The sequence below is a fragment of the Falco punctatus genome (assembly GCF_963210335.1).
Source record: "Falco punctatus genome assembly, chromosome: 7".
NCBI classification, from domain to species: Eukaryota; Metazoa; Chordata; class Aves; order Falconiformes; family Falconidae; genus Falco; species Falco punctatus.
Window position 1 is genome coordinate 69,452,387 of NC_137587.1, and position 25,322 is coordinate 69,477,708.

At 54.6% G+C, this 25,322-nt stretch overlaps 1 protein-coding gene across 1 annotated transcript in view; it reads left to right on the plus strand.

The window, feature by feature from the left end:
- Positions 1 to 76: 76 nt before the first annotated feature.
- Positions 77 to 25,322, plus strand: part of ADAMTS7 (ADAM metallopeptidase with thrombospondin type 1 motif 7) — a 51,575-nt gene continuing 26,329 nt past the window's right edge. The window contains exons 1-15 of the mRNA XM_080394993.1: positions 77 to 957; positions 1,683 to 2,035; positions 6,580 to 6,751; positions 9,289 to 9,485; positions 10,736 to 10,819; positions 11,450 to 11,574; positions 12,598 to 12,747; positions 13,482 to 13,625; positions 17,648 to 17,792; positions 17,919 to 18,011; positions 18,956 to 19,101; positions 21,506 to 21,675; positions 21,904 to 22,037; positions 24,027 to 24,147; positions 24,865 to 25,109. Coding sequence (XP_080251119.1) covers positions 720 to 957; positions 1,683 to 2,035; positions 6,580 to 6,751; positions 9,289 to 9,485; positions 10,736 to 10,819; positions 11,450 to 11,574; positions 12,598 to 12,747; positions 13,482 to 13,625; positions 17,648 to 17,792; positions 17,919 to 18,011; positions 18,956 to 19,101; positions 21,506 to 21,675; positions 21,904 to 22,037; positions 24,027 to 24,147; positions 24,865 to 25,109 — 2,517 coding nt within the window. The 5' untranslated portion in view covers positions 77 to 719. The remainder of the gene's footprint in view (positions 958 to 1,682; positions 2,036 to 6,579; positions 6,752 to 9,288; positions 9,486 to 10,735; positions 10,820 to 11,449; positions 11,575 to 12,597; positions 12,748 to 13,481; positions 13,626 to 17,647; positions 17,793 to 17,918; positions 18,012 to 18,955; positions 19,102 to 21,505; positions 21,676 to 21,903; positions 22,038 to 24,026; positions 24,148 to 24,864; positions 25,110 to 25,322) is intronic.

A 25,322-nucleotide genomic window follows, 5' to 3' on the forward strand; every position in this document is an offset into this window, starting at 1 on the left:
GCCGGGACGTGTAGTCTGCGGTGGAGCATCCCGCACCCAGCTCCCTCACTCATGAGGGATGCGGGTAAAATGTAGGATTGGTTCTCGCGTGTTGGCTATGAGGAGCGCGAGTGGAAGAAGAAGAAAAAAAAAGAAAAAAATAATGAGCGGGAGGAAGAGCAAAAGTCATGCGCCCAACGTGGGGCTCGAACCCACGACCCTGGGATTAAGAGTCCCATGCTCTACCGACTGAGCTAGCCGGGCGCCGCTAGTAACAGTCGCTCACCAACAGACTCAACAGCGCCCCCCACCGCGCTCTGCGCGCTCCCCACTATGGCCACTAGGGGTAACTCGCGCGGCCGCACCGCCCCAGCTCATTTGTATACCGAACACTATCAGTTAAATTAAAACATACTAACCTTCTCCAAGGCCGGCAGAAGCGGAGCGACAGCAGACACAGCTGCTCCAGGAAAGCTCCGGGATTGTCAAGACGGTGAGCAGCCTCCGGGGAGTTATTGAAACGACATCAAATTATCCAAAATAACAAAAAAATTAGTGTTTCCCACTCGTTTTACCTGGAAAAAAAATAAATAGAAAAAAGCGCAACAAGGGCAACCCTCAGCCCCGGCTCTGGGCGCGGAGCCTCGGCAAAGCCCCTTTTCTCATTTACCGCTGAAATCGCACCAGCCCCGCTGCGCGGGTACCGGCGGCACTGCTCCCCGCGGCCGCCAGGGGGAGCCATGGTGCCGCCCCGGTGCCGGGCGGCGCGCGCGGCCCGGCCCGGCCCAGCCCGCGCCCCTCCGCAGGCGCGGAGTCCCGCCCGCCGCGGCCGCCGCCGCCGGCACCCCTGCCGGCATGCCGCGCTGAGCCGCCCGCCGCCCGCACCCATGCCGGCCCCGGCCGGCTTCCTGCCCCTCGCCGCCGCCGTGCTGGCGCTGGCCGCGGGCGCGCAGGCGGGCGGAGGGACTGCGCGGACAGGTCCGCGGGGCGGGGGGCGGGGGGGTGCGGGAGCCGGGCAGCCCGGTGCCCCCCGCTGCTGCAGCCCCCGCGCTGGGCTCGTCCCGCGGCTCCGGCGGGCTGGGCAGGGCTGCGCCCCTGGGCTCCCACACCGGCACCCCCGGGTCCCCCCGGTGCCCCGCGGCCGCAGCGCTGCGCACGCAGCCGGGGCAGCCCAGGGGTGCGGGGGTCCGGGGGGGGCTTTGCCCCCAGAGGCGGCTGCCGACCACCGTTTCAGAAGTGGGATTTGGGGTGGTTTTGCGGGGGGGGTGGGGGGTATTTTGTCTTTGTTTTTGTTTGCTTTACCGGCAGCTGTAATTAACCAGCGGGAGCGCGTGGCTGGAAACCGGGGCCAGCGACGGGCGGAGCAGGGCTCCGGGGCTGCACGACCCCCCACCCCCCTCCATCCCTCCCTCCCTGCCCCTACCCCTGCCCTTAACCTTCCCCCGGGGCAGATCCCAGCCCTGGCCCCCGAGCGCAGGAGGGGCAGCCAGGGGGGCCCGTGCACCGCACACTTGTGGGGTCCCTGCCCTCCCCTGCTCCGTGCCCCCCGCGGCGGCTGCGGACACCAGTTCCCAGACCCAACTGGTGCTGGGGTGCCTGACCCCAGCGGGCTGCCCCGGGAGCTCAGCATCCAACTGAAGGGTGGGAGGGGGAGAGGCGATGAACCCTAAGTAACGCTAACCCCTGAACCCCTTTCTTCCCAGAGCCGGCTCCGCCGTACTCCAGCGGCGACATCGTTCATCCCATCAAGGTTGACGAGAGTGGATCGTTCCTGTCCTACGATTTGTCCCACCGAGTGCTTCACCGAAGGTCTCCTTCCTCCAGGAGCAAGTTTCTTGCCTTCTATGAACTGCACTACAAAGGCGAAGCCCTGAAATTCAACCTGAGCCTGAACAACAACCTCCTGGCGCCCGGCTTCGTCAGCGAGCGGCGATACGGGGGTATCGCCAACGCCAAGATCCAGCCCCGAGCATCCCGCTCCTGCCATATGATCGGGGAGGTGCGGAGCCAGGCGCAGGAGGGAGGGCTGGCCGCGCTCAGCACCTGCGATGGCCTGGTAAGTACGGAGGGCTTTAATCGATAAGGAAAGAGCAGAAGCTGTATAAAATCCTTTTTTCTGCTTGAAAGCGATAGCAAAACTCCTCCCAACAGCAGCAGGGTCAGGGTCTCATCGCGTAGGTTTGATGCGGCCGTGGATGAGCTCAATGTAAATTTCCCATGGATTCCAGTAGTTTGGGAATTCTCCGGGACTTGGTTTACTTGTTTGTGTCCAGACTCCCAAAGACAGCAACTCTCGTATCGCCTCCACCTCCTAGTACATAAACGTAGGATTATGAGAAAAGGATCTGAGAACGAGGTGTGCGGAGCCTGGCGGTACTGGTGGTAACGCAGCTCGTGTGTAGTGTTTACGTTTTGTGAGCACCTCCGCTGCCTTATTCTGCTGCAAATACTTTTGAAGGTGGTAGTGACCTGTCAGAATATAAGTTTTGCTGAAAGGCAAAGTGACTTTCACAAGTAAGACTGTGGTGCTGGCACTCAGCAAGGCAAATTCAGGACGTGAGCATCGAGCATCGCTGTCTGTACCTGCGTGCGGTGGCATCTAGCTAGCGTGGGTACCAGCTCCCCGCAGGGTTTAAATCCTCCTGGGGCGTTGCAGAAGTGTTGCTGCACAACTGGGATGTGCAGACCCCTGTTGCCACAGCCCCTGCTCGGGGTGACAGAGGTGCTGGGTTTCCCTGGGGACACTGGGTGTAGCAGGGGGGGGCGGGGGGTGGGGGATTCCTCTTCACAGGGGCTGCTGATCCCAGGAAAGCCCCCCACGTCCCCAGCGCAGGGCAGAGGGGGGGATGAGCAGCAGTGCTCGTGCTCAGCATTTCTGCGTTTGGAGGGACGATAACTCCATCGGCTCCTTGTTCTGCTGGCTGCCGCAGGTGGCTTTGTGCAGCTGGGGGCCGTGTTTGCATTTAAACCTTCCTGTGTTTAAATAAAAGCAGTGTGTGTCTGTATGCAGAGTTAGCCCGGTAGAGCAAGGTGGCTTTTAAATGGCAGCTCTGCAGAGGCCACCCAAATCGCTGCCTTTGGAGGTGCAAGAGCGTGCTGCTGCGTTTTGGGCAGAGCAGAGCGTGGTGCATGGGCATGCGGTGGGGAGCATCACTGCTGCCCCTCTGTCACCTGAAGCCGCGAGAGCTCAGAGCTTCCCCACCGTGGTGGATGGTGGGGCAGGACTGGCAGGAGAGGAGCTGGGCATGTCCTGGAGGGTGTTGGTTGCTCTTTTTCCTACCAAATTTAGCAGCAGCTAGGTGTGTTTGGAACCCTAACACAGGTTAAAATGTGCATATCTGGCGTTTGGATTCTAAATTTCACTCATTTTGAGTGGGAGCTGGTGATGATTAATGGTGAAGTGACTGGCTCGGGACCCAGAATTGAAGATGCTCTGAAAAAACCACCATCAGGATGAGGATTTACAAAGGAGGAAAAGGCAGGCTGGAGCAGACCCCTATGTGTATGATCCTCTGCAAGGGAGTTCTTGAGGGCTAATTTGTTTCACAGCCTGTTGAAGGAGCTTGTGCCAAGCAGCTGTAACCCAGGGCCAGATCTGCAGGAGCTTTAATTCATGTGGTCATTTGCTGTTCACCGCTGCACTTCGTATCTCCAGGGGGGTGAAGGCTGCACAAAATAGCCAAACCCATCATTCAGATAAAAAAATAGACTGATGCACCTGGGAGGAACCTACAACTTTTTGTTTCCTTTTTCTGTGAACATTTGTATGATGGCTGCGGTGTACACAGGAGTAGAAAGTGTTGCAAATGCCCGTGAATGCATATTTGCACGGGGACACCCCAGTAATACATGATGGTTCTGCAAAAATTTGTGTGGCCTCATTCTGCCAGTGAGCTGAAATCTGCTGTCAGACTTAGAAATCCAGTCTTGCAGTGCAAGTCAGGCAAAACCAAGCTGCTAGTAGTGAATGGGCTGAAGGATGTTCACCCAGGACGTTTTAAATATGTTCTGGTTAAGAGAATTAAACTTCTCTTTGTGAAGTAACTAGAGGTGGGAAAGCAGAAAAAGAAGTTACTCGTTAAATAATTTGCCATCCACATAATGTGTCACCTGAAAACACCCGTTTCATAGTGGTGTTTGGTGAACCCCATCATTAAGGTCTGCAAAGTGTGTGGAGAATGATCAGTGTCGTGCAAGTGCTCTGGATTAGTGTTATTTTTTAAGAAGCAGAAAAAATTGTTAGCTCACAAAAGGCAGCAGCGTGACGTTGCGAGAGGGTCTGCAGCCCATAAACTGCGAGGGGTGAGCAAAACTCCGCCTGAAGTTGCTTTAAACGTTCTCCACTCAGTCTTAAAACGACTGTGGCTTTTTGTCAGATAGATAGTAAACCACAGAGAAGTGCACTTAGCAACGTGCTGCGTGTCTTGTGATAATTATGGAAAGTAAAGTGTGTTCTGAACTACGGCTTCATTACAGGGAATTACTCATACACCGCTTGTAAGCATGGCTGGTATTTCAGGGTGTAAACAAGGAGCATGCTACTGGTGTGGGAAAGCGCAGAGCTATAGGCTAGGGCAGTATATTACATTTACACATGTAATACGGTGCTGATACCGTACATTTCAAGCCCAGCCTTGCTGCACTCTGCCGTTCCCAGCTGTAAGGTACGGATGGGCTGTCGCAAAATTCTTGCTTGTGGCTGCCTCACGCGTTGAACTGAGTCGCATCAGCGCCTCGAAGGGCTGAGTTCCCCGCCGCTGTCGGTGCAGCCGCTGCTCCGACGTTCGTTACCGGTGTAGCACGTAGTAATTGTGCCTTGTGTGACACCCTTGGCCAGCCTCCGAGTTCCCTGTTCCTGTGACCAGGCTTCACCTTTCTTACAGTGCTACTGTAAGGCTTTAAATTCCTCCTCTCAACGATTTTAAAATAGAGTTGTAAGAGCTGGGCTCCACTCTCTCTTGGGTAGTTTTGCCAGAGCAATTTCATCCTCTTCAAGGCTGTTTCTCACTCTTGTTGCAGACCATGGTGAAGGAGTAGGAGACAGGGGTTAGGGATGCTGGCACCACTTACTGGGATGAACTGGGACACGCAAAGTGCAGAAAGGTTAACCAGGTGTGTTTTAAACGGAGGGAACTGGACCTTCCCCTGGGCAGCAAGTGCTGCTCGGTGCTACCGCAGAGCCAGTTGGTGACAAAACGTGGCCCCCGGGCAGATCTCAGCTGGGGCAGTGATCTCTGTTCCCTTCCCGGCTCAGAATAACCTGCATCAGGAAACAGAGAAGGGGGCATATCGGTGGGCCCCTTCCTTTCCTTCCCCATCCCCATGCTGTTTCCTCCGTGTTATTTTACGTTTGCAAGGAGTTAATTAGGGAGGAAGCTGTTTACCCTTCCCCGGCATGAGCGGTGAGAAAGCATCACTAGTAGCCTAAGCGCTGTTCTGTCTCGGAAACACTAGAAAGAGTTGTAGGGGCATGTTTTGATCTTCTCACTTTGTCCCTGCCCTGTCCTGGGGTGGGAAAGTACTAAACGTGTCAGAGCAACAGCACGGGAGGCAAAGCTGAGCACGAGCAGGCTCCCGAGAGAGCGTAGACACTCAGCCTGCTCTGGGCACCGTAAGGCTGCTCTGAGGCAACCACGAGCCGATGGAGTCGCCTTATGGTGCAAAATAAATTTACAAAACGCTGCTCACGGCAGCGCCCTGTCTGGCTGAATGAGCGCAGAAGCTCCCATTCCTTGGGATAGAGCTGCCCATCCGAGAGCTTCCCGTGCAGCTCTTTGTTCTTGAGATGCAGCGGGAGGCTGGGGAGCCCTGGGCGAGTCCGTAACGGCGTGTGGCAGCTGGGCCAGGTCAGGGGGGTCGTAATAAACCAAAGAAAGTTTCAGGGTGTTGTTTCCTGCAAAAGGAGAGATGCCGGTAAAGTGTCCTTCTGTTGTTGCATGGAGGGGCCGTGCTCTTTGTCCTGGGACTGACTTTCTTCAGCTGGAGTTCCTGCCATGCCCGAGTGCTCCTGCAGGTTCCTCCTCCTTTTCCCTGGAGGTTTTCTGGGGGAAGTCTGTAACCCGATGGTTCACAGTGGTGGCGCTTAGGCAGTGCAAAAGGCCAGCAGCAATGGGCTGCATCAGATGAGGATATCCTCGGGAAAACACCTCCGTTTGTGCAACACGTGCTCCAAACACCAGTGTTGCACTAAGCCATCCGTTGGGCTGTCTGCCCGGACTCCCCACAGTGGCTCCAGGAAGGTTGGGGCGAGGTGGTGGGAGCACAGTCTGAGACCCTTTGTGTGCCTGTTCCTAGTGTGCTCTGGAGGAGACGTTTCTCCATCTCAGCATCCCTGCAGTCCCTGACACCCATTGGGGTCATCACCTGTCTGCACTTTGTGATGGGGTCTCTTTAGCTTTTTGCTTTCTTCATGATCACTCCATGCGGACTCTTTTGTCTGGGAGTTTAGAGCTCAAAATATCCATAAAAACAGTTTATTTAGAGAAGACCTATTTCTTCCTGGAAAATTTTGCAAACCCTCTCCCATTCCCAGGTTCTTCATTGTGAGTCTGTGCTAGACACAGCTGGCTTCATGGTGACAACTTTATCTCTCCCTGCCAGAAAGGCGTGTTTCAGCTCATGAACGAGGACTATTTCATCGAACCAGTGGCCACCAGCTTTCAGGAGGATGGAGCAGCACAGCCCCACAGGATATACAAGCGCCAGGTGTCTGAGCATGGGGCAGAGCAAGACAGCAGGCCACCAGCTTCACGGGAAACCTGTGGTGTGCAAGGTATTGTCCCCTTCATCTTGCATTTTGCAATGAGCTGGTACCAGCTGGGGCCCACGGTCTGCACGAAGCACATCGTAGAAAGGGGAAAGGAGCAGGTCCAAGCTTTAGTCCGCTGTGTTGCCTCTGCAGACTCGTTAGTCTTAAAACGTGGCATCCAGCTGCTGCCTCGATCTCCCAGCATCCATCAATGACACGGATTGCCCTTAGATTGAGCTTGGCAAGTTGGGCTGGAGGTCCCTCTCGCCACGTAGGCTGGCAAGAAAGAAAACCCTCGGACCGAAAGACTGAGCCAGCAGCGGGGAGGGGACGGAGCGTGGGCTGTGCGGTGCCTGTGGGGTGGCACGTGGCGTGGGAGGTGTGTGGCCAGCGGTGCTGCTGGTGGCTGAGTGTCCCATGGGCTGGAGCTGCTCGCTGGGGGAAAGCCCCAGGGGTGCCCGTGCAGCCGTTCCCACAAGCATTCTTATTATGGGAAGGCTTGTTCAAATTGCTGGTCAGGATTGCTTGCCCAGTGCCAGGCGGCGGGTTTGTGACATTAGTGACTGGAGCCCACAAGTCACAGGAATCACTGTAGAAAGAAGTCTGGGGATTTTTTTTTCTTTTTCTCCTGCCAATTTTTCTGTATTTTCTTATGTTTCTCACTTGCATGACTCAATGCCTGCCAATCCTTGGGCCTCTCGCTCTCGTCTTTTCCTCCCAGCCCTGCTGCAAGCATCCCGTGATGTGGAGACTGAGTATTTGTTTTCATTTCCTTGCAAAGATCAGTTTCTGACCTGCTGGGGCATTGGACTTTGGGAGTGAAACCCGGTCACTGCCCGGGAGTCTCTCTGCTGCAGGGCAGAGGGTGCATGCCGGTTCCTTCTCCTCTGTCTAGAGCAGATGGGTTGGATAAACTTCCAAACCCAAGATTTTAAGTAATGAGGGATTCTGTGCATCCCCAGCAGCTCACCGGCACTTTACTCCTCATCTGCATCAGCGAAACTTCACCTTCCAGGCCGTGCATCTTGTATTGCATATTTCCTACAGTGCTCTGCTTACAGAAACGTGGGGTTTTTTTCTCTATCAGGTTATCTTCAGGCTTCTTCTGTTAATCTGAATTAATTATTTAATCTTTGATAATAATCCTAATGCTCCTTCTAGACTTTGAACTCTAGTCCTTGTAAATGAATTTCACCGGGTGTAAGTGGCCCGTGTGTAATGCGTGTGGCTCTCTACTGCACTGTGGGCTGGCACAGTGGATGTGATGTGTGTGCCCTGGAAAGGGAACCAAAAGTCTGTAGGATTTTAATTACTGCAAGCCTTTCATGTTGTACCGAGGTATTGCTGGTTTTCTTTGCAAAACACCACACGGCCAGATGGTGTTAGGCTGTTAGGTGTTATTTAGCTTCTGTCAGTCCACAGTGCTGCCTGTGTGTACAGCTGGGTGGGTGTTTAAGAGGGATCTCAAAGGGAAAATGCCACGCAAGCCCTCCCTGGGATCCCAGGAGCCCTCTGCAGTACCTTCACGTCCCAGCTGGAAGCTTAGCAGCAAAGGACACAATGGAAGCAAGCTCCAAGGAAGCTGTTTCGATTAAACTGTCACAGCGGTATTAGCAATTCATCAAATTATCCAGATACTTGGGATTTTTCAGGCTGGGGGATAAAACACTCTTTCACAGCTAACGTACAGTGTAGTCCACAAAATGTAAAAGTCCATTGTTAGCAAAGTAAGGCTGAGCCCTTAGAAACTGGTCGTAAAGGCAATTCCCACTGTGTGGGATGTGGTTTGCAAAGCCTTTACCCAGCTTGGGGCTGACCCTGACCATGATCTTGGAGCAATGTCACAGGAAAAGTCTCTGCTTGAGAATTCCCAGTTGCTGGGTTGCGTGAGGAGCGTCCGAGCTCTTGTCCGCCTCCGGACTCTTTTCAGCCCAGTGAATGTTCCTGTTGTTTCTCCCTGGGAAGGAGCAGAGTTCAGCCTCCATGCAGCCGAGGAAATCTGTGCAGTCCTGCGGTGTCATGGTCTTGCCCAGGACACCGACGATCCTTGGGATTTGGCTCAAGACATCAGTCCAGCTTTGAGGGCGCAGAGTTTATCATGTTGGGGAGCCATCTCTCCCTGCAAAATACAGATTTGTGATGGTAATCAGAAATGTTGAGCCACCAGGGTTGTTTCTCAGTGGCGTGTGCTCAAGCATCTCTGCAGGGTCGCCTCTAAATTCCTATGTCAACGCGAACCCTAAGCGCTCTGCTCTGGGAGGCTCCGTGTTCCTCATGGAATATTGCAGACCCTGTTCCAGTCAAAGAAATTACTTCAAATGCTTTATTTATTTATTTTTCTATCATGCTAATGTTGAGGTCAGTGTCTTCAACCCCCCAATGATTTTTTTAGAACGTACAGCACAACAACATACACATAGGTTAGGTGTCTAAGTGTGGAGCCTCCTCAGCAGCTAAAGGTTATTTCTTTAAATGAAAAAAATAAAAAGCCCTTGATGATATTTTACCAAAGGTGAACACGTTTTACAAAAAAATTTCTTTTTCCCCCATTAATCCCTCAGATTCTGAGGAAAGCCTGGAGAGGTCTGAGAAGCGAAGGGAACGATGGGAACAGAAGCAGCACAGGAAGAGAAGAATAAAGCAGCGCTCCATCAGCAAGGAGAAGTGGGTGGAAACGCTGGTGGTGGCAGACACCAAGATGATAGAATACCATGGGAGTGAGAACATAGAGAAGTACGTGCTGACCGTGATGAACATGGTGAGTCCTGGTCCTCTCAATGGCAGAGCCGCCTGGTCCCCGGGGACGCAGCTATGAGACATAAAGACTGCTGGGCTTGCCAGGACTCATCCCTGGTGGGACCTCAGCAACCTCTCAGACAGGCTGTTCCCACCCGCATGTTGACTTTTCTGCATTGCTCAGTGCTCGGTGCACCACGGGAGGATGGGTCGGTGTCAGCAGCCCTGAGGCCAAAATCTCCGTGCAGGCGGGAGCAGCTCAGCCCGCAGTGGTTTCACCTTCCCCATGGCGCTCAAGGGCTGTTCCCTCATCCTTCCCTCCATGGGGATGGATAACTTGGCCTCCCAGGGAGATCCCCCAAGGCAGAGGTGCTCCAGGGATGGGAGGTGGTGGGTGCTGCCCACGGTTGTGCCACCGCAGCTCTCCCCAGGCAGGCATGCGGGCAGCTTGGGCATGGGGATGCAGCTGAAGCTGGAACCACCCTGAAGCTTGCCCGAGGGCCACCCACCACCCTCTTCGTGATAAGGAAACCTCCTTGCAGGAGGAGAGACCTGCAGGGACGTGGGAGATTTGGCTCAGACTCCCTCGAACTCAGGGCTGGCCGTGCCTGCCGATGGAGCATCCCAGGGCGGCTGCCGATGGAGCCAGTGCCGGCACTAGCCTGGTTAGCAGGAGGGACGTGGATGACTTTCCTGCGAAGGTGCCACTGAGAACAGTTAAGAGAAGATTGTGGTGGGCTCCATTGGGAATCTGGCCAGGGTGGGTGGATGCTGGTGCCGTAACAGCATGAGTTGGCTCAGTCTGTTGACTCTTGGGCTGCCAGGGTAGCACCTATTTGCATTTCAGAGGAGGGCTTTGGCTGACGGCCAGAAGAAGGTGGGTTTGGGCAGAGGAGCTCAGGGTAACATCCCTGGGGTTCTGGGAGTCGGTGAAGACACCCGGAGAGCTCAGGTTTCCTTTTGAGGTGTTAAACATCTATTAGGAGTGAAAACAGAGGTGTTCCCCGGGGCGTTTCTGGTTGAGTTTTAATGTGCTACACAGATTATATCAACTTTAAGTGGATGTCATCACACTCTGAACGCTTTAGTCCAGGTCTGCTTCTGATCTTGTCTTTCATTTGGGGGAATTCCCCGAGATGTTGTCAACAACCTTCAGTAGCTTCCCCTCGAGCTTGTGTTCCCCTGCAGATGTACTTACTAGCAGCAGCATTGCAGGGCAAGGGTTTTTTTTTTGGGGGGGTGCTTTATTTCTTTGGCTTGTGCCTGTTGCAGGTGGCGGGACTGTTCCACCACGCCAGCATTGGGAACCCCATCAACATTGCGATAGTGCGACTCATCCTGCTGGAGGATGAAGAGGTAAAAAGAAAACAGGGTGACTCACGCGCCGTCCTGGCAGCCAGGCTGGGGCGCACGGGGAGCTGCCCTTGGAAGCCCGTAAGCTTTCTCTTGTGCTGCCTTTTTGGCCCAGATGAAGCTGTGTAAGATAAACGCGGGTGCCTGTGCCTTGCTGCCTTGACTTCTGCATGGGCTACAGCCCTGGTAAAGTCCAGGGAATGGTGTGGTCAGAGGAGCTGCGGGGTCCGATTCTTGTAATAATTTATGATAACGCAGCATCAGCACTGGTAGCTGGGACTTGTTTGTGCTCCCAGCTGCAGCGGTGGCTCGCAGGGAGCCTGACGCCGCTCAGACGGGCTCCCCAGCTGCATCCTTCACCATCAGCCAGGATGGGATATTCGCCCACAGTGTTTCTTAACCCCCATTACCAGATGATTTAATGTTTTGGTTGACTCATAGATGAAAAGAAAGCAGAAAAGGGCTGTACTCCCGCCCAGCCTACAACCTATAAATACGGAGTAATTCCGTCTGGATGGCAGTTACTCCCGATTCCATTCTGATGTGTCTGAGATCAGACCCTTCCCCCCTGCATCCCAAAAACCCGACAGATCCAGCAGCAATATGACCGCAGACTTTTAATGATGTTGGCAGGAGGATCTGAAAATCTCCCACCACGCAGACAACACCTTGAGAAGCTTTTGCAAGTGGCAGAAGAGCATCAACGTTAAAGGAGATTCCCATCCCCTGCATCATGATGTCGCAGTCCTGCTCACAAGGTATCGTGCCCATGAGCTGATTTTATGCTGTAGATGCTACGCTGGCAGCTAGAAACAAGCCTGTCCGCTGCAGGCAGATGGGCAGCCAGGGGAGCATCTCAGTAGGAGTGGTTGAAATCTCACTCTTATGCCCGAGCCCTGCCTGGACCCCTATGCATAGGGTATGTAACATGAAATCTGAAGATAACCTGGTCCCAATGGCTGGAACTGGTCTCAAATCTCAGGTTTAAACCTGGAGACAGCTCCCGGTTGACTAGCAGCTGAGGTTTCCAAACCAGGTTTTCATCATGGCTCTATTGCCAAGCCCCAGAATGGCTGGATCCTCCCAGGGGATGTACACAGGGATTAACCCTCCTTTTTCCCTTGGAGGCTAATGCTGGGATTGGCAGAGGAGCCTCTGAGAAAGCCCCTGACCTCCCATGAAGCTCACAGGAACTCATGCCTCTGGCCAAGTTTATATACCTTGCAGTCAAAACGTAGTTTGATGGTGTCAAGCTGCAGTGCCTTGGCTGTTGGCAGTATCGTGGTGGTTTGTGTGATGATTCACAACCCACAACAGTTTTATCTCCTTTAGGAAGTTTGCTTTGTAGCAGGAACAAGGCACTTCAGGTTGTGTATTTCAAAGGAGTTGCTCCTCCTGGGTGGCTGGAGCTCCTCTGCCCTGGACCACAGCACCCCTGAGATGTGCTTCCCCCAGCAATGTAGTAATTGCTTAATTATTCCCAGCATCAGCTTTATTTATACAATGGAATAAGCATAGCCAAGCTGGCTAGCAGTTCCCATTAATCAGGTTTAATAACGAGCCGGGGCTACTGGGAGAGTAAAGAGGAAAGGAAAGGTCATAAATCTTTCCATTGTGGAAAGATGTTGGATGTCTCCATTCTCACTTCTGTTTGGCCGGTGTCCCTGTGTCTTCCTCTGTGGGCTGGGACATGTCCTGTGCTCCTTCTCGTGGTGGATCCTGCCGCTTTCAAACCGCCTCTTTGCTCTGTGTCTGTGTGTTCGTTGTCTCCATCGCCCAAGGAAGGACATCTGTGCAGCGATGAACAGACCCTGTGAGACCCTGGGTCTGTCCCACGTGGCAGGGATGTGCCAGCCCCACAGGAGCTGCAACATCAACGAGGACACGGGACTGCCCCTGGCCTTCACTGTGGCCCACGAGCTCGGACACAGGTACCACCGGCTTCCTCCTCCTCTCCTCTGACCTCTGTCCTCTGCGCTGCTCAGTCAGGGCTTGACAAAGCGCGGGTGGAAGTTGGGAGAAGATTGCCAAGCGGTTCCTCGCTGGTGCAAACCGTCCTCTGTACCTGCGAGAACTTACCCCGGGAATTCCTTTTCAGAGTTAAGCTTTGGGTTGCCCCAGGTTTAAGGAAAATCATGTAACCCAAGGCAACCTGGACAAATTGCAATTGTGTATTACCCCGTGTTGCTGATGCTGAAAGTTTTGGAGAAGAGGGTTGCCCATTAAGAAGTTTTAAAATAGAATTTGTGTCTAGAATCAGCAATTTTGCTTGCCCTGATTTCAATTGAATTTTGACAAGATCATTTGAACATTATAGTTCATAGTAGAACTATGGTTCTATTATGGTTGCATGGTAAAAACACGTACCCGGGTAGCTTAATTCACTTGATCTTGGTCAGTATCCTCATTACTTTTTTCTTGGCTGATTTTTCAGTAAGAAAGCTGAAATAAAAGCATGGGACAAAGTTCAGGGCGATGTCCCTGGTATCACTTAAGTGTCCCACACAGCCAGGTCCCCCGGTCCTGTTAATGACTGAGTCCACGTGGAGCTGGGATGCTCTGCGATGTCTGGCGTCGCGTGTCATTGTGCTGGAAAGCAGAGAGGCTGCGCGGTTGTAGCGGCGTGCGGCTCACCTCTCCTTTGTGGGACTGTGCTCTTACACAGTTTTGGGATTCAGCATGATGGAAGCAGCAATGACTGTGAGCCAGTTGGGAAAAGACCTTTCATCATGTCTCCACAGCTCCTGTATGACACGTCCCCACTCACCTGGTCCCGCTGCAGCCGGGAGTACATCACACGATTCCTTGAGTAAGTCCTGCCTTCCTCTTCTTCCTCACTCGTGGGGTGCTGGGGTGGCTCAGGGCTTGGGTCTGCAGCCGATTTCGCTCAGTAGTCAGCCCCAGGGCACATGGGGATGCTTTTACCCCACTTGGTTGCTTTGGTCCATGCTGTGAAGGATGGAGGCTTGAACAGAGAAGCAGCACGAGCGTTTGGCACAGGGATGGTGGCTTGAACAAACAAAGCCAGAGTGGTTTTCTTCGATGCTCTGTGCAGTTTTCTTTGGTGCTCTGCATGGGGCAGATGATGTTTGCCTGTAGGCAGGAGGATGAAACCGAGCCAAATTCTTCTGTGCATCTGTTTATTTTTAGCACCCCATGGCTGATTTTTCAGCCTGTTGTTATTAAGTTCCTAGGAACATGGCCCAGAGATTTACATTTGTCAGCCAGTGGCTTGCACTGGGGAAACATTTTCCTTCCTTGCTACAGGAAAGTTAGAAAACAGTGAGAGCATCGGCAAGAAACAGCAATGGGGATTGCTGGGCGAGGGACCGGAATTTCCATGGCAGGGAGGCTGAGCTCCCATTTCTGAATCCCAGCCTGGGATGTGGGCTTGGCCCCCATGCAGGATGAATTATTGTTGATTTACGGCTTTCGGTGGAATGGAGCGCACTCGTATCTGCAGCGTTCTTGGCCCTCTGCTTTTAACCTTCACTTTTGGATTAAGAATTTCCTGCTTGCCATGACCTTGGGCTGCTATGTGATGGGGAAGAAAAAGAGCAGCTGGATGCTTCTCTGGTTGGGTTTTGGTCTTGCTGCTCCCCCTAGAAGGGGCAGCTCTTCCTTAAGAGCAGAGCAGAGCCCGGCAGGCGTCTTTCACCAGCTGCGACATGGCCCAAGCGAGGGAGAGGTCCCTTGCCAGCACAGACATGAGTGTGTTATAATGCGGTGCTGGCAGGAGAACAGGAAGAAGTGAGCCAGAAAAGGAGACCCTTCTGACCTGGGGTTGCTGGGTGTGCTTGGAACTTCACGTTTTTTGGGGGGAAAAAGCAGCCCTCTCAGACATTGATTATTATCTTAGGAAAGATTGTTATTTTACAAGCGCTGCCAAACGTTTAAGCATCTGAAAATAACTCCTGTCATCAACAGCGGCACGGCCCCGGTGCTGTGGGTGAGGCCCTGGGTGCAGCCGCGGCTGGGTGACCCTCTTGGCAAGGCTGTTGGTTGGGGTCCACTCAGACACACCGTGGCAATGGAAGAAGACATCACCTCCCTGCTGTGGCTGCTGTGTCCCCCCAGGAACAAGCATCCCTCGTTCAGGCTGATGGGGGAGGCTGGCACAGGGCGGGTAGTGATGCTCCTTGAGGCAGAGGGACCACTCTGGACCTGGGCATCCCGTCAGCCCTGGGTTGTGGCAGCACTCCCCAGATGAGCCCTCCCTGGCATCCCGTGATTTTCTCCCTCGAATCCTCAGAGGAGTCAGAAGGTGCTGTAAGGCTTTTTGCTCTCCACCCCTCACTGTGACGTGACCTCTTCCCCAGCCCAGCTGGTGGAATGCCCTTGAAAGATGGGCTCTGGTATCTCACGGATGCCCTGCCTGCACCGCCAGCGTGCAGCAGCACGGAGCAGCCTCCCTTCGTCTCAGCAGCCTTGGCACAGCTGCAGGTTGTCTCATCTCCCCCTTCGGTCTTTTCTCTAGGTCAGACAACCAGTTTTTCAGCTTCTTTGCACAGTGCTGGAGGTCTTTTTCCATCATCCTCCCGTGGGCTCCTTCCAGCTGATTCCCTGCTTTCCCAGAGCCTGGGGAGGGCTGGTCTTCCCCTGCCTTTGCCGCCCTGCTCCACCGGCAGCACGCAGCCCTGCCTGCTGCATCGCTGCTCTGCCACTTCTGCCAGATCCCCTCGCTGCGCAGCTGGTTCTTCCCAAGCTCCAATCCTCGCCTTTGTTTTTATTGAATTCTATCCTGGGTTTTTGGACCCTTCCTCCAGTTCTCCAAGAGCTTTTGGAATTTTAATCCTGCTCTCAAACGTATCTGCAGATCCTCCCAGCCTGCTCGCATATGGGGATTTAATCATCATACCATCTACTCCATCATCCGGCTTGTTAATGAGCAGACTGAAACAGGCAGACGCGGCACAGACCCCTGTGCATTTTTATGGCAGAGTGTGGTTTATTGCATATCGCTGCAAAGCCAAAGGGAAACTTACCCAATTTTTGCTGGCTCAGTAATGTGTTTTGGCTGAGTTGAAGAGACCAGTAGAACGATTGTAAAATATTTAATGAAGAAATAGATTGTGAACCCAGCACTGGAAAGCTGACAGCAAATCTAAATCACTCCCCGTAGTGGGATGGAGACCTCTCATAAACTGGGGCAAGACAGAAAGTGCCACAAGCGTAGCAGAGGGCAAGGAGAGGGTTGGGGGCGGTTTTGGGGTGATGTGCAGGGACCCATGTGCTGGTACTCAAACAGACAGTTGGTGAACTAGTCCAAAGGAGCACAGGTATCATGCATGTAGCTCATGCAGTAGCCCAGTGCTTAAGCCTGGACTTTCCCCAGTAAATATATCATTCTTTCCATTTTTAAAGAACTTCCTTTGAAGTGTTTTCCACCTAGCAGGTAAAGAAAAAAAAAAAAAAAAAGAGCTGCAGTGCCTCTGTATGCCTGGAGCAGGCTGCACCGCAATCCTGCGACCAGCTGCCTTCTCCGCACTTAATTCATCGCAGCTCAGCCCTGCAGCGCCCGCAGCGATCCTTCCCTCCCCGCCGGGCTGGGAGAGGCAGGATGCTCCCGCTGTTGTGAACTTGGGAGCAGAGACTTTAGAGCCCCTGGGCTGCTGAAAGCAACCTGTTTACTGATTTTTCCAACAGGGAAGCTGCTTGTAAAAACATACGGTATTTTAAGGGGTTGTCTCCAGCCAAGTGAGCTGTTTGCAGGTGTCCAGTGTGAACCTCACTGGGGTGGAATGGGAAAGGGAGGAGGAGATGCCACATCTGCTGGTCATCGCCCTGTGGCACTTCCAGTACCCCAAAGCAGGAGCTCTCCCGTGCTGCTGGCCCTTGTTTCTCTGTTGCTGGTTTGGGTTAAAAAGGAATCTTGTTTCAAGTTAATTTAGACCTGTTCCCAATCACAACAAGCCAAAGTAATCTAATCTGCTGAGAAACCCTCGCCAGAGACTGCCTTGCTGGAAACAAGTTTGTTTAAATCAACACTGAAAGCTAAACTAGTGACAATTTCTTGTGTGTTTGTGAAATACCGTAGCAAAGGCACTCGGAGCAGAGAGAGGCAGCCAGGACCGTCCCTTGCGGCTCCCGCAGCCTGGCTGCCTGCCACCGGCTGCCTTGATAGCTCAGTTTTAATATCTCTTTTTCTAAAGACAGCCTGTCCAGCACAATTTGAGCACTGTTTGTAGCGGCAAGTAGGAGGGTGAGTGCGTTTTGCCGCTGACAATCTACTTTATTTCTCTTAGTTGGCACACAGGTTGCGGTGTCCGCAGGGATGTTTCTGGGGTCAGCGTGATGTACGAGCACAGGGACAGCATCTGTTTCTCAGCAATGAGATGTTTGTTTGATGAAACCCTTCGCCTTGAATGGCAGAAGCGGGGTCCCAGCTGAGGTCTGAGCTGACGACTTGTTCACAAAACACAAATCCAGGGGATTATTCCCAGGGAAAATGATATTTCTGGCTTTCTGTCAGGGGGAGAGGGGCATCCCGGACGCGAAAGGGGGAGTGTGCAAGGCACCGACCCAGCAGCTGCACAGAGAAGCTGGTGCTGCCTTTGCCTCCACATAACCTGCCATGCCCAGGGGCCGTGGGGTGATCGCTGCAGGAGTGAGCACCCACCCTGAAAAGCAGGTACCCACACGTGCCCCTCTGCATGCTGGAGCGGCTCCAGGGCTGATTGGAGAGCCAGGGTCATATCAGCTAGAAACGCTAATTACCTCTCATAGTGAGTGTGCATTACTGAGATGCTCAGCTCCTCCATTAGCAGCTGCCGGAGCGTTGTACGGGTGTGCCAGGCTGGTGGTGATGCTGCTCTGACCTTTGTCTTTCAGCCGGGGCTGGGGGCTGTGCCTGGATGACCCCCCTGCCCGGGAGGTGCTGGACTACCCCCTGGTGCCCCCGGGCGTCCTCTACGACGTGAGCCACCAGTGCCGGCTGCAGTACGGTGCCTACTCCACCTTCTGCGACGACATGGATGTAAGCCAGGGTCCTCCCTGACGTAACATGGGCTTGCGTGGCTTGGAGGGGCTCCCTGCGGGTGGGGGGCTTTGCATGGGTCGGCCAGTGCACTAACTGTGTCCTGTGCAACCATGTTTTCTGCAGAGCGTCTGCAACACACTGTGGTGCACGGTGGGGAACACGTGCCACTCCAAGCTGGACGCTGCCGTTGACGGTACAGCATGTGGGGAGAACAAGGTAAGGGGGGGCAGTCCCCTCTGCGGCTGCAGAGGCTCCTTGTTCTGCACACTGGAATTTCACAGGCTCCAGCCCACCAGGGCAGGCTCCTCTCGCTGCCCTTGCTCTGCCCAAAAACCTGCAGGTGCCAGGGAGGGACTGACTCCAGCCAAGCTGAAAACGCCTTCAGAAGGTGAAACCCGCCGTTAATTACCGTGGCAGGAGGGTGCAGGGCTTCTGCTGCTCTCCGTCTGCTGCAGTGGCGGGTGCTGGTCTCTGGGTCCTGCCCCCCCGCAGGGCAGGCACCTCTCCCCACTCTGGGGTCCGGGGGGGTCCAGCAGCGCTGCGGCAGCTTGGTGGGTGCTGTGCTGGGCGTGGGGTGCGGAGGGGACCAGCTGTCTGCAGCCAGCTCTGGTCGCCCTTGCATGGGTGATGCTGGCTCCTGTCCTGCGGCAGTCCTGGGACAGAGCTGTTGTGCATCGCTTTTCCAGAACAGGGTTTTCCTGCCCAAGTTAACCATCAATGTCTCTGCTTGTTAGGTTCAGTGTCCCCTCCTGGAGAGCTGGCCCCAGAGCGCCAGGGGTGACCCTGGGCTTAGCCACTGCCCCCTGCGAAACCTCCTGCTGTGCCCTTGTCCGCGGCTGTGCCCGGCTGGCTCTTCCCTCTGGGCTCGGATTGGGCTATGAATCCCCTTGCTGAGGGGTCTTGGTGGAGGTTCGGATGCGTTGCCTGAGACAAATCCTCAAACAGCCCAACATCTCTGAATTTCCTATTGCTTAGAGGTGTGCCGGGCTCTGGCAGAGCCCCGCTGACCCCCGACACCTCCGTGTGAGCAAAGCGTGGATTTCCACGGGGCAGTGTGGGTGCTGGGTTTCAGTACTCCCCGCAGCCGGGCTCTCAGACTCAACGTCCATTACTGCATCCTTAAACCTTGTTTTCTCTTCGTCTGGCCCATCCCTTTGCAGTGGTGCTTCAATGGCGAGTGCGTGCCCGTGGGTTACCGTCCCGACGCGATCGACGGCGGCTGGGGCTCCTGGAGCTCGTGGGCTGCCTGCTCCCGCAGCTGCGGCGCGGGCGTGCAGAGCGCCGAGAGGCAGTGCAGCAACCCCACGTAAGCCAGCCCTCGCTCCCCCGGGGCTCCCCCAGCCCCTCCACGCGACCCCATTTAAGAGATGAGCCCAACGATTCCTTGTCACCCCATAAAGCTGGGGACCGGCATCTGGCCAGTGTGGTCCTGCACCTGTCTGCATCGCACGGCAAACCGCGCCGTTAGGCAGTTACCGGTCCCAACAATGTGCTTTTGAAACACTTGGGATTCATTTCACGGGGTTATCCAGCCGGCTGGGTGGTGGAAGCTTCTGGAAGGGCTGAGTTTGCTGTGTCTCCTTCCACATATAAGTTGCTCCCACTCCGTGCAGGCAGAGGGACGTTGCCATGTGACTCAAAACAAAGAGCAAGGACTCCGCGCTTGTAGGTTTAAAACATATCCAGTGTCTTTTAATGACAGAAAAGAAAAACAGGCATTCTTTGAGCCTGACTCAGAGTCATTTTGAAAAATTCTGCTGCTGTTTATCACCCAATTGCCCATGAGTGATTTTTGACCTGTGCCCAGCCACGGCAGCCAGCACTGCCTCTCTCCTGGAAGCATCTGGGCACTGATGGAGGCGCAGCCTTGTCCATCCCATGGTTTCTTGGGCTGACCCACCTGCTCCCTGGATGACCCCTTGGTCACAAATCGCTGTTGCGTTGTATTCAGCCAAAGCCCCCGGCTTGCCCAGGTGTCAGAGTGCCCTGGGAGGGGAGAGAAAAGGGCTTTGTGAGCAATGTCCCAGTGGCAGTCGCTTTTCAATGGCCTGAGGAGCTCTGAAAGCCACAGGAACAGACGCTCTAATGAGCCCAGATGTGCTTTCTGCCCAGTTTCTTCCACAGACGTGTTGCTTTTAGCACGTGCTATTGAGCTGTTTAAAGAAGTGCTGTGTAATCTCAGTCCCAGGTCAAGAGCTGGATTTGTGTTTGACATGAGTTTTGTGGCAGAAGTGCAGTTGTAGTTTATGGAGTGTTTTAAACACAGCTGCGGGTGGGCAGGAGAGCAAACACTGGAAAAGCAGCAGAATTTCGCTGGGCAGTTGTTTGCTTTGGCCACTGTAGGTAAATCTTCAGCGTTGCCTTTTGGATGGAGTGAACAAATGTGTGTGCTGGGCAGTCCTCCTCCCGCAGGCATTTCCTCAGGGCAGGGTACGTAAACACAACCCTAAAATAATAATTAACTTTATTCTCTTCAGCAAAGTGTGCCCAAACTTAGATGATCAGGGGAAAAGTAGTTTTCATGAGATCATGGGGCCATGGGCCATGGAGAGTGCTGTGACCAAAGGAAAAAGCATCAGGAGACAGTGGCAGTATTTTGAGAGTCTGTTGGCATCTGAGAAAAAAATATTGTTGCTTTTAAAGTCCCTCTTGCTTTAAAAAGCCCAGTGGCAGCTTTGCCATTCCCTTGGGCAGTAGAGGAGCAGAGCGGGAAGCGCATCCCGGGCAGGATGGAGAGCAGCTCCTCCAGAGCAGCCACAGAATGGGCACCTGGCTGACCTGGCTCTTGGGAGCGCTGGCATCTCATCAGCCGCGGTACCCAGGATGGTGGAGGAGATGTTTTACCTCCTGGGGAGGGGTGCCCGGCTGCAGCTGCAGGAGGTGAGGGGGCTTCAGACATGACCACTTGCCAGGGACGCGTAACTTTAATAATTGCTTTTATAGCATTGTACACTAGACCTATAAAATTGGCCATATTTCCAATGTTAAGGAGAGGCTGTCAGGAGGGGCAAGACCCAAGATGTAGCTGGTTCATCTTGAGAGCCATTGGGAAAAGCTGCCTTTGGCTCACGGTCTCACCGTGCATCGTCCCGTAGCGCAGCACGGCAGCAGCAGGGAGTTGGTCCAGGAGGGACTCTGAGAAGAAGGACGTGGGCCGTGGTTTCCATGGATTTCAAAAGCTTGCTCAGTGGAGCATGGATCATGCTGGAATGGGTGTCGGATTCGTAGCCTTACACGGTTCCTTACACGAACATCGCAGCAGAGTGACCTGTGGGTTGTAACTGGGAGAGCTCCCGGTGGCCCAGGTGGATTCATGCTGAGATCAAACCTCACAGCAGGTACAAACGCACCCTCCTGTAGCTGTGAGTGGAAGGGGAGCTTCCCCTTGTGTGTGGTGGGTCTCTGTTAGGTAGGACAGGGATAACGGTTTTAAACTGAAAGAGGATGGGTTTAGATGAGGTATCAGGAAGAAATCCTTCCCCGTGCGGGCGGCGAGGCGCTGGCACAGGCTGCCCGGAGAGGCTGTGGGTGCCCTATCCCTGGCAGTGCCCAAGGCCAGGCTGGACGGGGCTGGGAGCAGCCTGGGCTGGGGGGGGGGGGTGTCCCTGCCCCTGGCACAGGTGGGACTCTACGTGATCTTTAAGGTCCCTTCCAACCCAAACCCTTCTGTGATCCTTTGATTTTCTTTTTCCCCTCCCATGTACGGACAGGCCGAAGTACGGGGGCAGGTACTGCCTGGGGGAGCGGAAGCGGTTCCGGATTTGCAACGTCAGGCTGTGTCCCCCCGACAAGCCCTCCTTCCGCCAGGTCCAGTGCAGCCAGTTCAACCCCATGCTCTACAAAGGGAAACTCTACAAGTGGACGCCGGTGCCCAACAACAGTGAGTTGAGGGCAAAGCCCGCTGCTGGGCTTCTGCCTGCAGCCCCAATGGAAAACCTGAAACAGAGTCTTGCTAACGGCTTGATTTTGCTGTTCATCTCTTCATATTCACCTGGCAGTGTGTTTATGCCGTATTTTAAAACTATGGCTGGGCTTGCAGGGTTAATTTATGTTTTTGGAGGTGGCCCCAGGCTGCTTGGGTTTAGTTTCTGCCTGTTGGGTTCCCCAGTTAACCCCTGCGAGCTGCACTGCCGGCCAGAGGACGAATACTTTGCAGAAAAGCTGCGGGATGCCGTCATCGACGGGACACCGTGCTACGAGATGAACGCCAGTCGCGACATGTGCATCAACGGCATCTGCAAGGTGGGTCCTGTGCCGGGTACCGCTGGGGAGGGAGCCCAAGGACCCCCGGGCTCAGGGAAACGCAGGCGGGTGCCGTGACCCGTCCCTTAGGCGAACACTGTCCCCTCTCTCGCATGCACCGATGGGCTGAGCTTGCTTGTTTTGTCATTCACTGCTTGGAAGCTTTCCATATTTCCACGAGGTGTGTGGTGCAGACGTATCTCAGCCTCTGTGCTGGCCTCACAGAGCACCACCAAGGCCAGGCTGGATGAGGCTGGGAGCAACCTGGGCTGGTGGAATGTGTCCCTGCCCATGGCAGGGGGTTGGAACGAGATGGTCTTTAAGGTCCCTTCGAACCCAGATCATTCTGTGGTTCTATGAAACCCAAGAAAACAGAGGAAGAGAAGTTTCGCTTGCAAATTAAGGTCGGGGATATGAAAGGGTGCATGGAGAGGGTGCCCAGCCCTGCACCCCAAGTGCATCCAGTGCTGGCAGCTGGGGTCTGACCTGCAGCAATGGAGATGGCTCCCCTGGCTTGGCAGCCTCTCCCAGCACTGGGATTTGTCCTTCTGGGACATTATTTTTCTTTCTTGGAAGCTCCCTACAAATGTGCTGCAACATGCAGCGGCATTGCTCCGGCTGCTGGCTGGGGCAGCGTGGGAGGCACAGGAATCTGGTGGAGGTGGCGCAGGCAGCGCTGTGAATCATCTGGGAGGTGCTGGGGAGGCTTTGCTGAGCTTTGCCCTGTGTCCTCCAGCTGCCTTTGGTGGCAGCGAGACGGTCCCTTCATTCACACCTTCCTTTTCCCTAGGGAAGCGGTCCCGAGGTTTAGGATAGAATAAAGCACACGTGCAGGACGTTGGATTTCTGTTGAATTAGGGAATGGGTAGGGGTCTGAGCTGTGTGTGGTCTGCAGGGCAGATTCCCACCACGGGATGTACCAAAGCCACGCTGCTGCCGAGCTCATGGCCGCCTGTCACCAGGGGCTCGCACGGGCGGGAGGGGACATGGCCACGTCTGCCACAGTGTTGGATAGAGAGGCTCTCTGAAAGGCTTTTTGGAAAAACAGTTTTTTTGGAAAGCAGGCTTTTTGGACAGCACAAAAAACAGCAGAAAAGAGGGAAAATAATCAGTCAACTGGTTTCCTTGCAGCCTCTTATGTAAAAACCATTTGCGGAAACTTCTGTGCTGCCAGCAGCAGCGGGCAGGGGCTCGGCAGCAGCAGAGGTTCTGGGAAGGTCCCGTTTCCTCCTGTAACAGCCTGTAGGTTATTTCAGAGGCTGCGGCACGCCAGTGCATGGGCTGGAGGGAGCGCAGGGGTTGGTATTTTTACTTGGCCCATAGAACAAGGTGCGAGCCAGCAGCTCGTGGCAGATGATGGCACATTTAGCCAGAGCTCGCTGCATACAGAATCCGCATCACCTCTGCGCTTGCTGCTGGCTGTGACACCAGAGTCAAACCCGGCTCGCTACAGACGCTCGCAGCTGGCACAGCCCCCAGCGGGACCCTCTGGGGGCTTGGCTGTGTGTTTATGGTGCAAAATCACAGGGAGGCTCTGGCTCTGCGTAGGTCAAGCAGTTTGGCACAAGATGTAAAGGGTTTCAGCAGAATATAAAAAAAGGTTTTTGGGAAGTGTTTTAAAACAGAACTAGCAGGACCAAGGACTGAGGGGTTTTCCCAGCTTGGTTTGGAACATAATGCGTGCTGACAGGCTCTGCTGCCTGGGGACTCGGGTAGAAAAAGGAGAAAACGAGATGTGGGTTGTGATCCTCGCTGCGTATGAGCAGGGCAGCAGGACCATGAGGCTGTTAGAGAAACCCCTGCTGCAGCCGATGTGGCTGTATCGCTGCCCATCCTCCAAAAAGCCTCCAGCTGGCCCCTCTCTCCCACCCAACAGTCCTTATTTCCCACCATTTAGGACCAAGGCTGGTCCTCCTCTCCCTTGTTCCTCCCGCGGCCAGTGGTGCGGGGCGAGGCGGGGGCCGCGCGGCTGACGGGGCTGCCTTGCAGAACGTGGGCTGTGACTATGAGATCGACTCCAACGCGGTGGAGGACCGGTGCGGGGTCTGCCACGGGGACGGCTCCACCTGCCACACCGTCAAGAAGACCTTCGAGGACAGCGAAGGGCTGGGTAAGGGCGCTCTGCTCCCAAAACATCAGGTGCCTGTTCCACACGGAGCTGGGCTCGCTGCTGCTGCTTGCTTGCTTGCAGGATGGTTTTTAATCCCGACTCGTTGATTTTGATGGGATGAGACCCAAGAGGCAGCATGGGGAGATGTCACGTTGGCGTCACACTCCTTGCTGCCTGGGAGAAAAATATCCCATTACTGTTCTTTGTGTCTAAAGGCCTGAAAACAAATCCATGGATTCTGGGGCCAGTTTGGAGAGGTTTAAGGAGATTTTGTGTGTTGACAAGGACATGTTGAAAGTGTGGTAAATGCCTTCCCAGCACCCACGCAGGATATATCTCCCTCTGTGACAGGCTCTCCTGGCAGGGAATGCAGCTAGGCTCAGTGCAAGGCGGGATTTGGTGTGGACCAGTGCCTTACAGGGATGTAAGGATTGGCATGACGCTAGCACCCACCCAAGGGACGCTAGCACCCACCCAAGGGACGCTAGCACCCACCCAAGGGACGCTAGCACCCACCCAAGGGACGCTAGAACCCACCCAAGGGACGCTAGCACCCACCCAAGGGACGCTAGCACCCACCCAAGGGACGCTAGCACCCACCCAAGGGACGCTAGCACCCTAGCATCCACCCAAGGGACACTAGCTCCCACCCAAGGGCACAGATATCTCTGTCACATCTTTGACTCCCCCAAGACAAACACTTGGTTCCATTCCCAGGTTACGTCGATATTGGGATTATTCCTGTGGGAGCCCGGGAGATCCGGATTGAAGAAGTTGCAGAAGCTGGGAATTTTCTGGCGCTGCGGAGCGAGGACCCGGAGAAGTATTTCCTGAACGGCGGCTGGACCATCCAGTGGAATGGGGACTACAGGGTGGCAGGGACCACCTTCACCTACAAGAGGACAGGGAACTGGGAGAACCTCACCTCCCCAGGACCCACTGTGGAGCCTGTGTGGATCCAGGTCCGTGGTGGTCGGGGTGCACGGTGGGGAGGCTGGGGGGGACAGAGCCACTGGATCTCCTCACCGAGCATGTTTCTGATGCGGGGAGAAGCTGGGCGAGCACTGCCGGCCCGGAGAGTGTTTCCAGCCCACACCACTTCCAGCTGAGCCTCGTCCCCTTTGCAGCATTCCTGAAAATATTTACACAGGAGAGAGGGAGCATGAGGAGAAAGA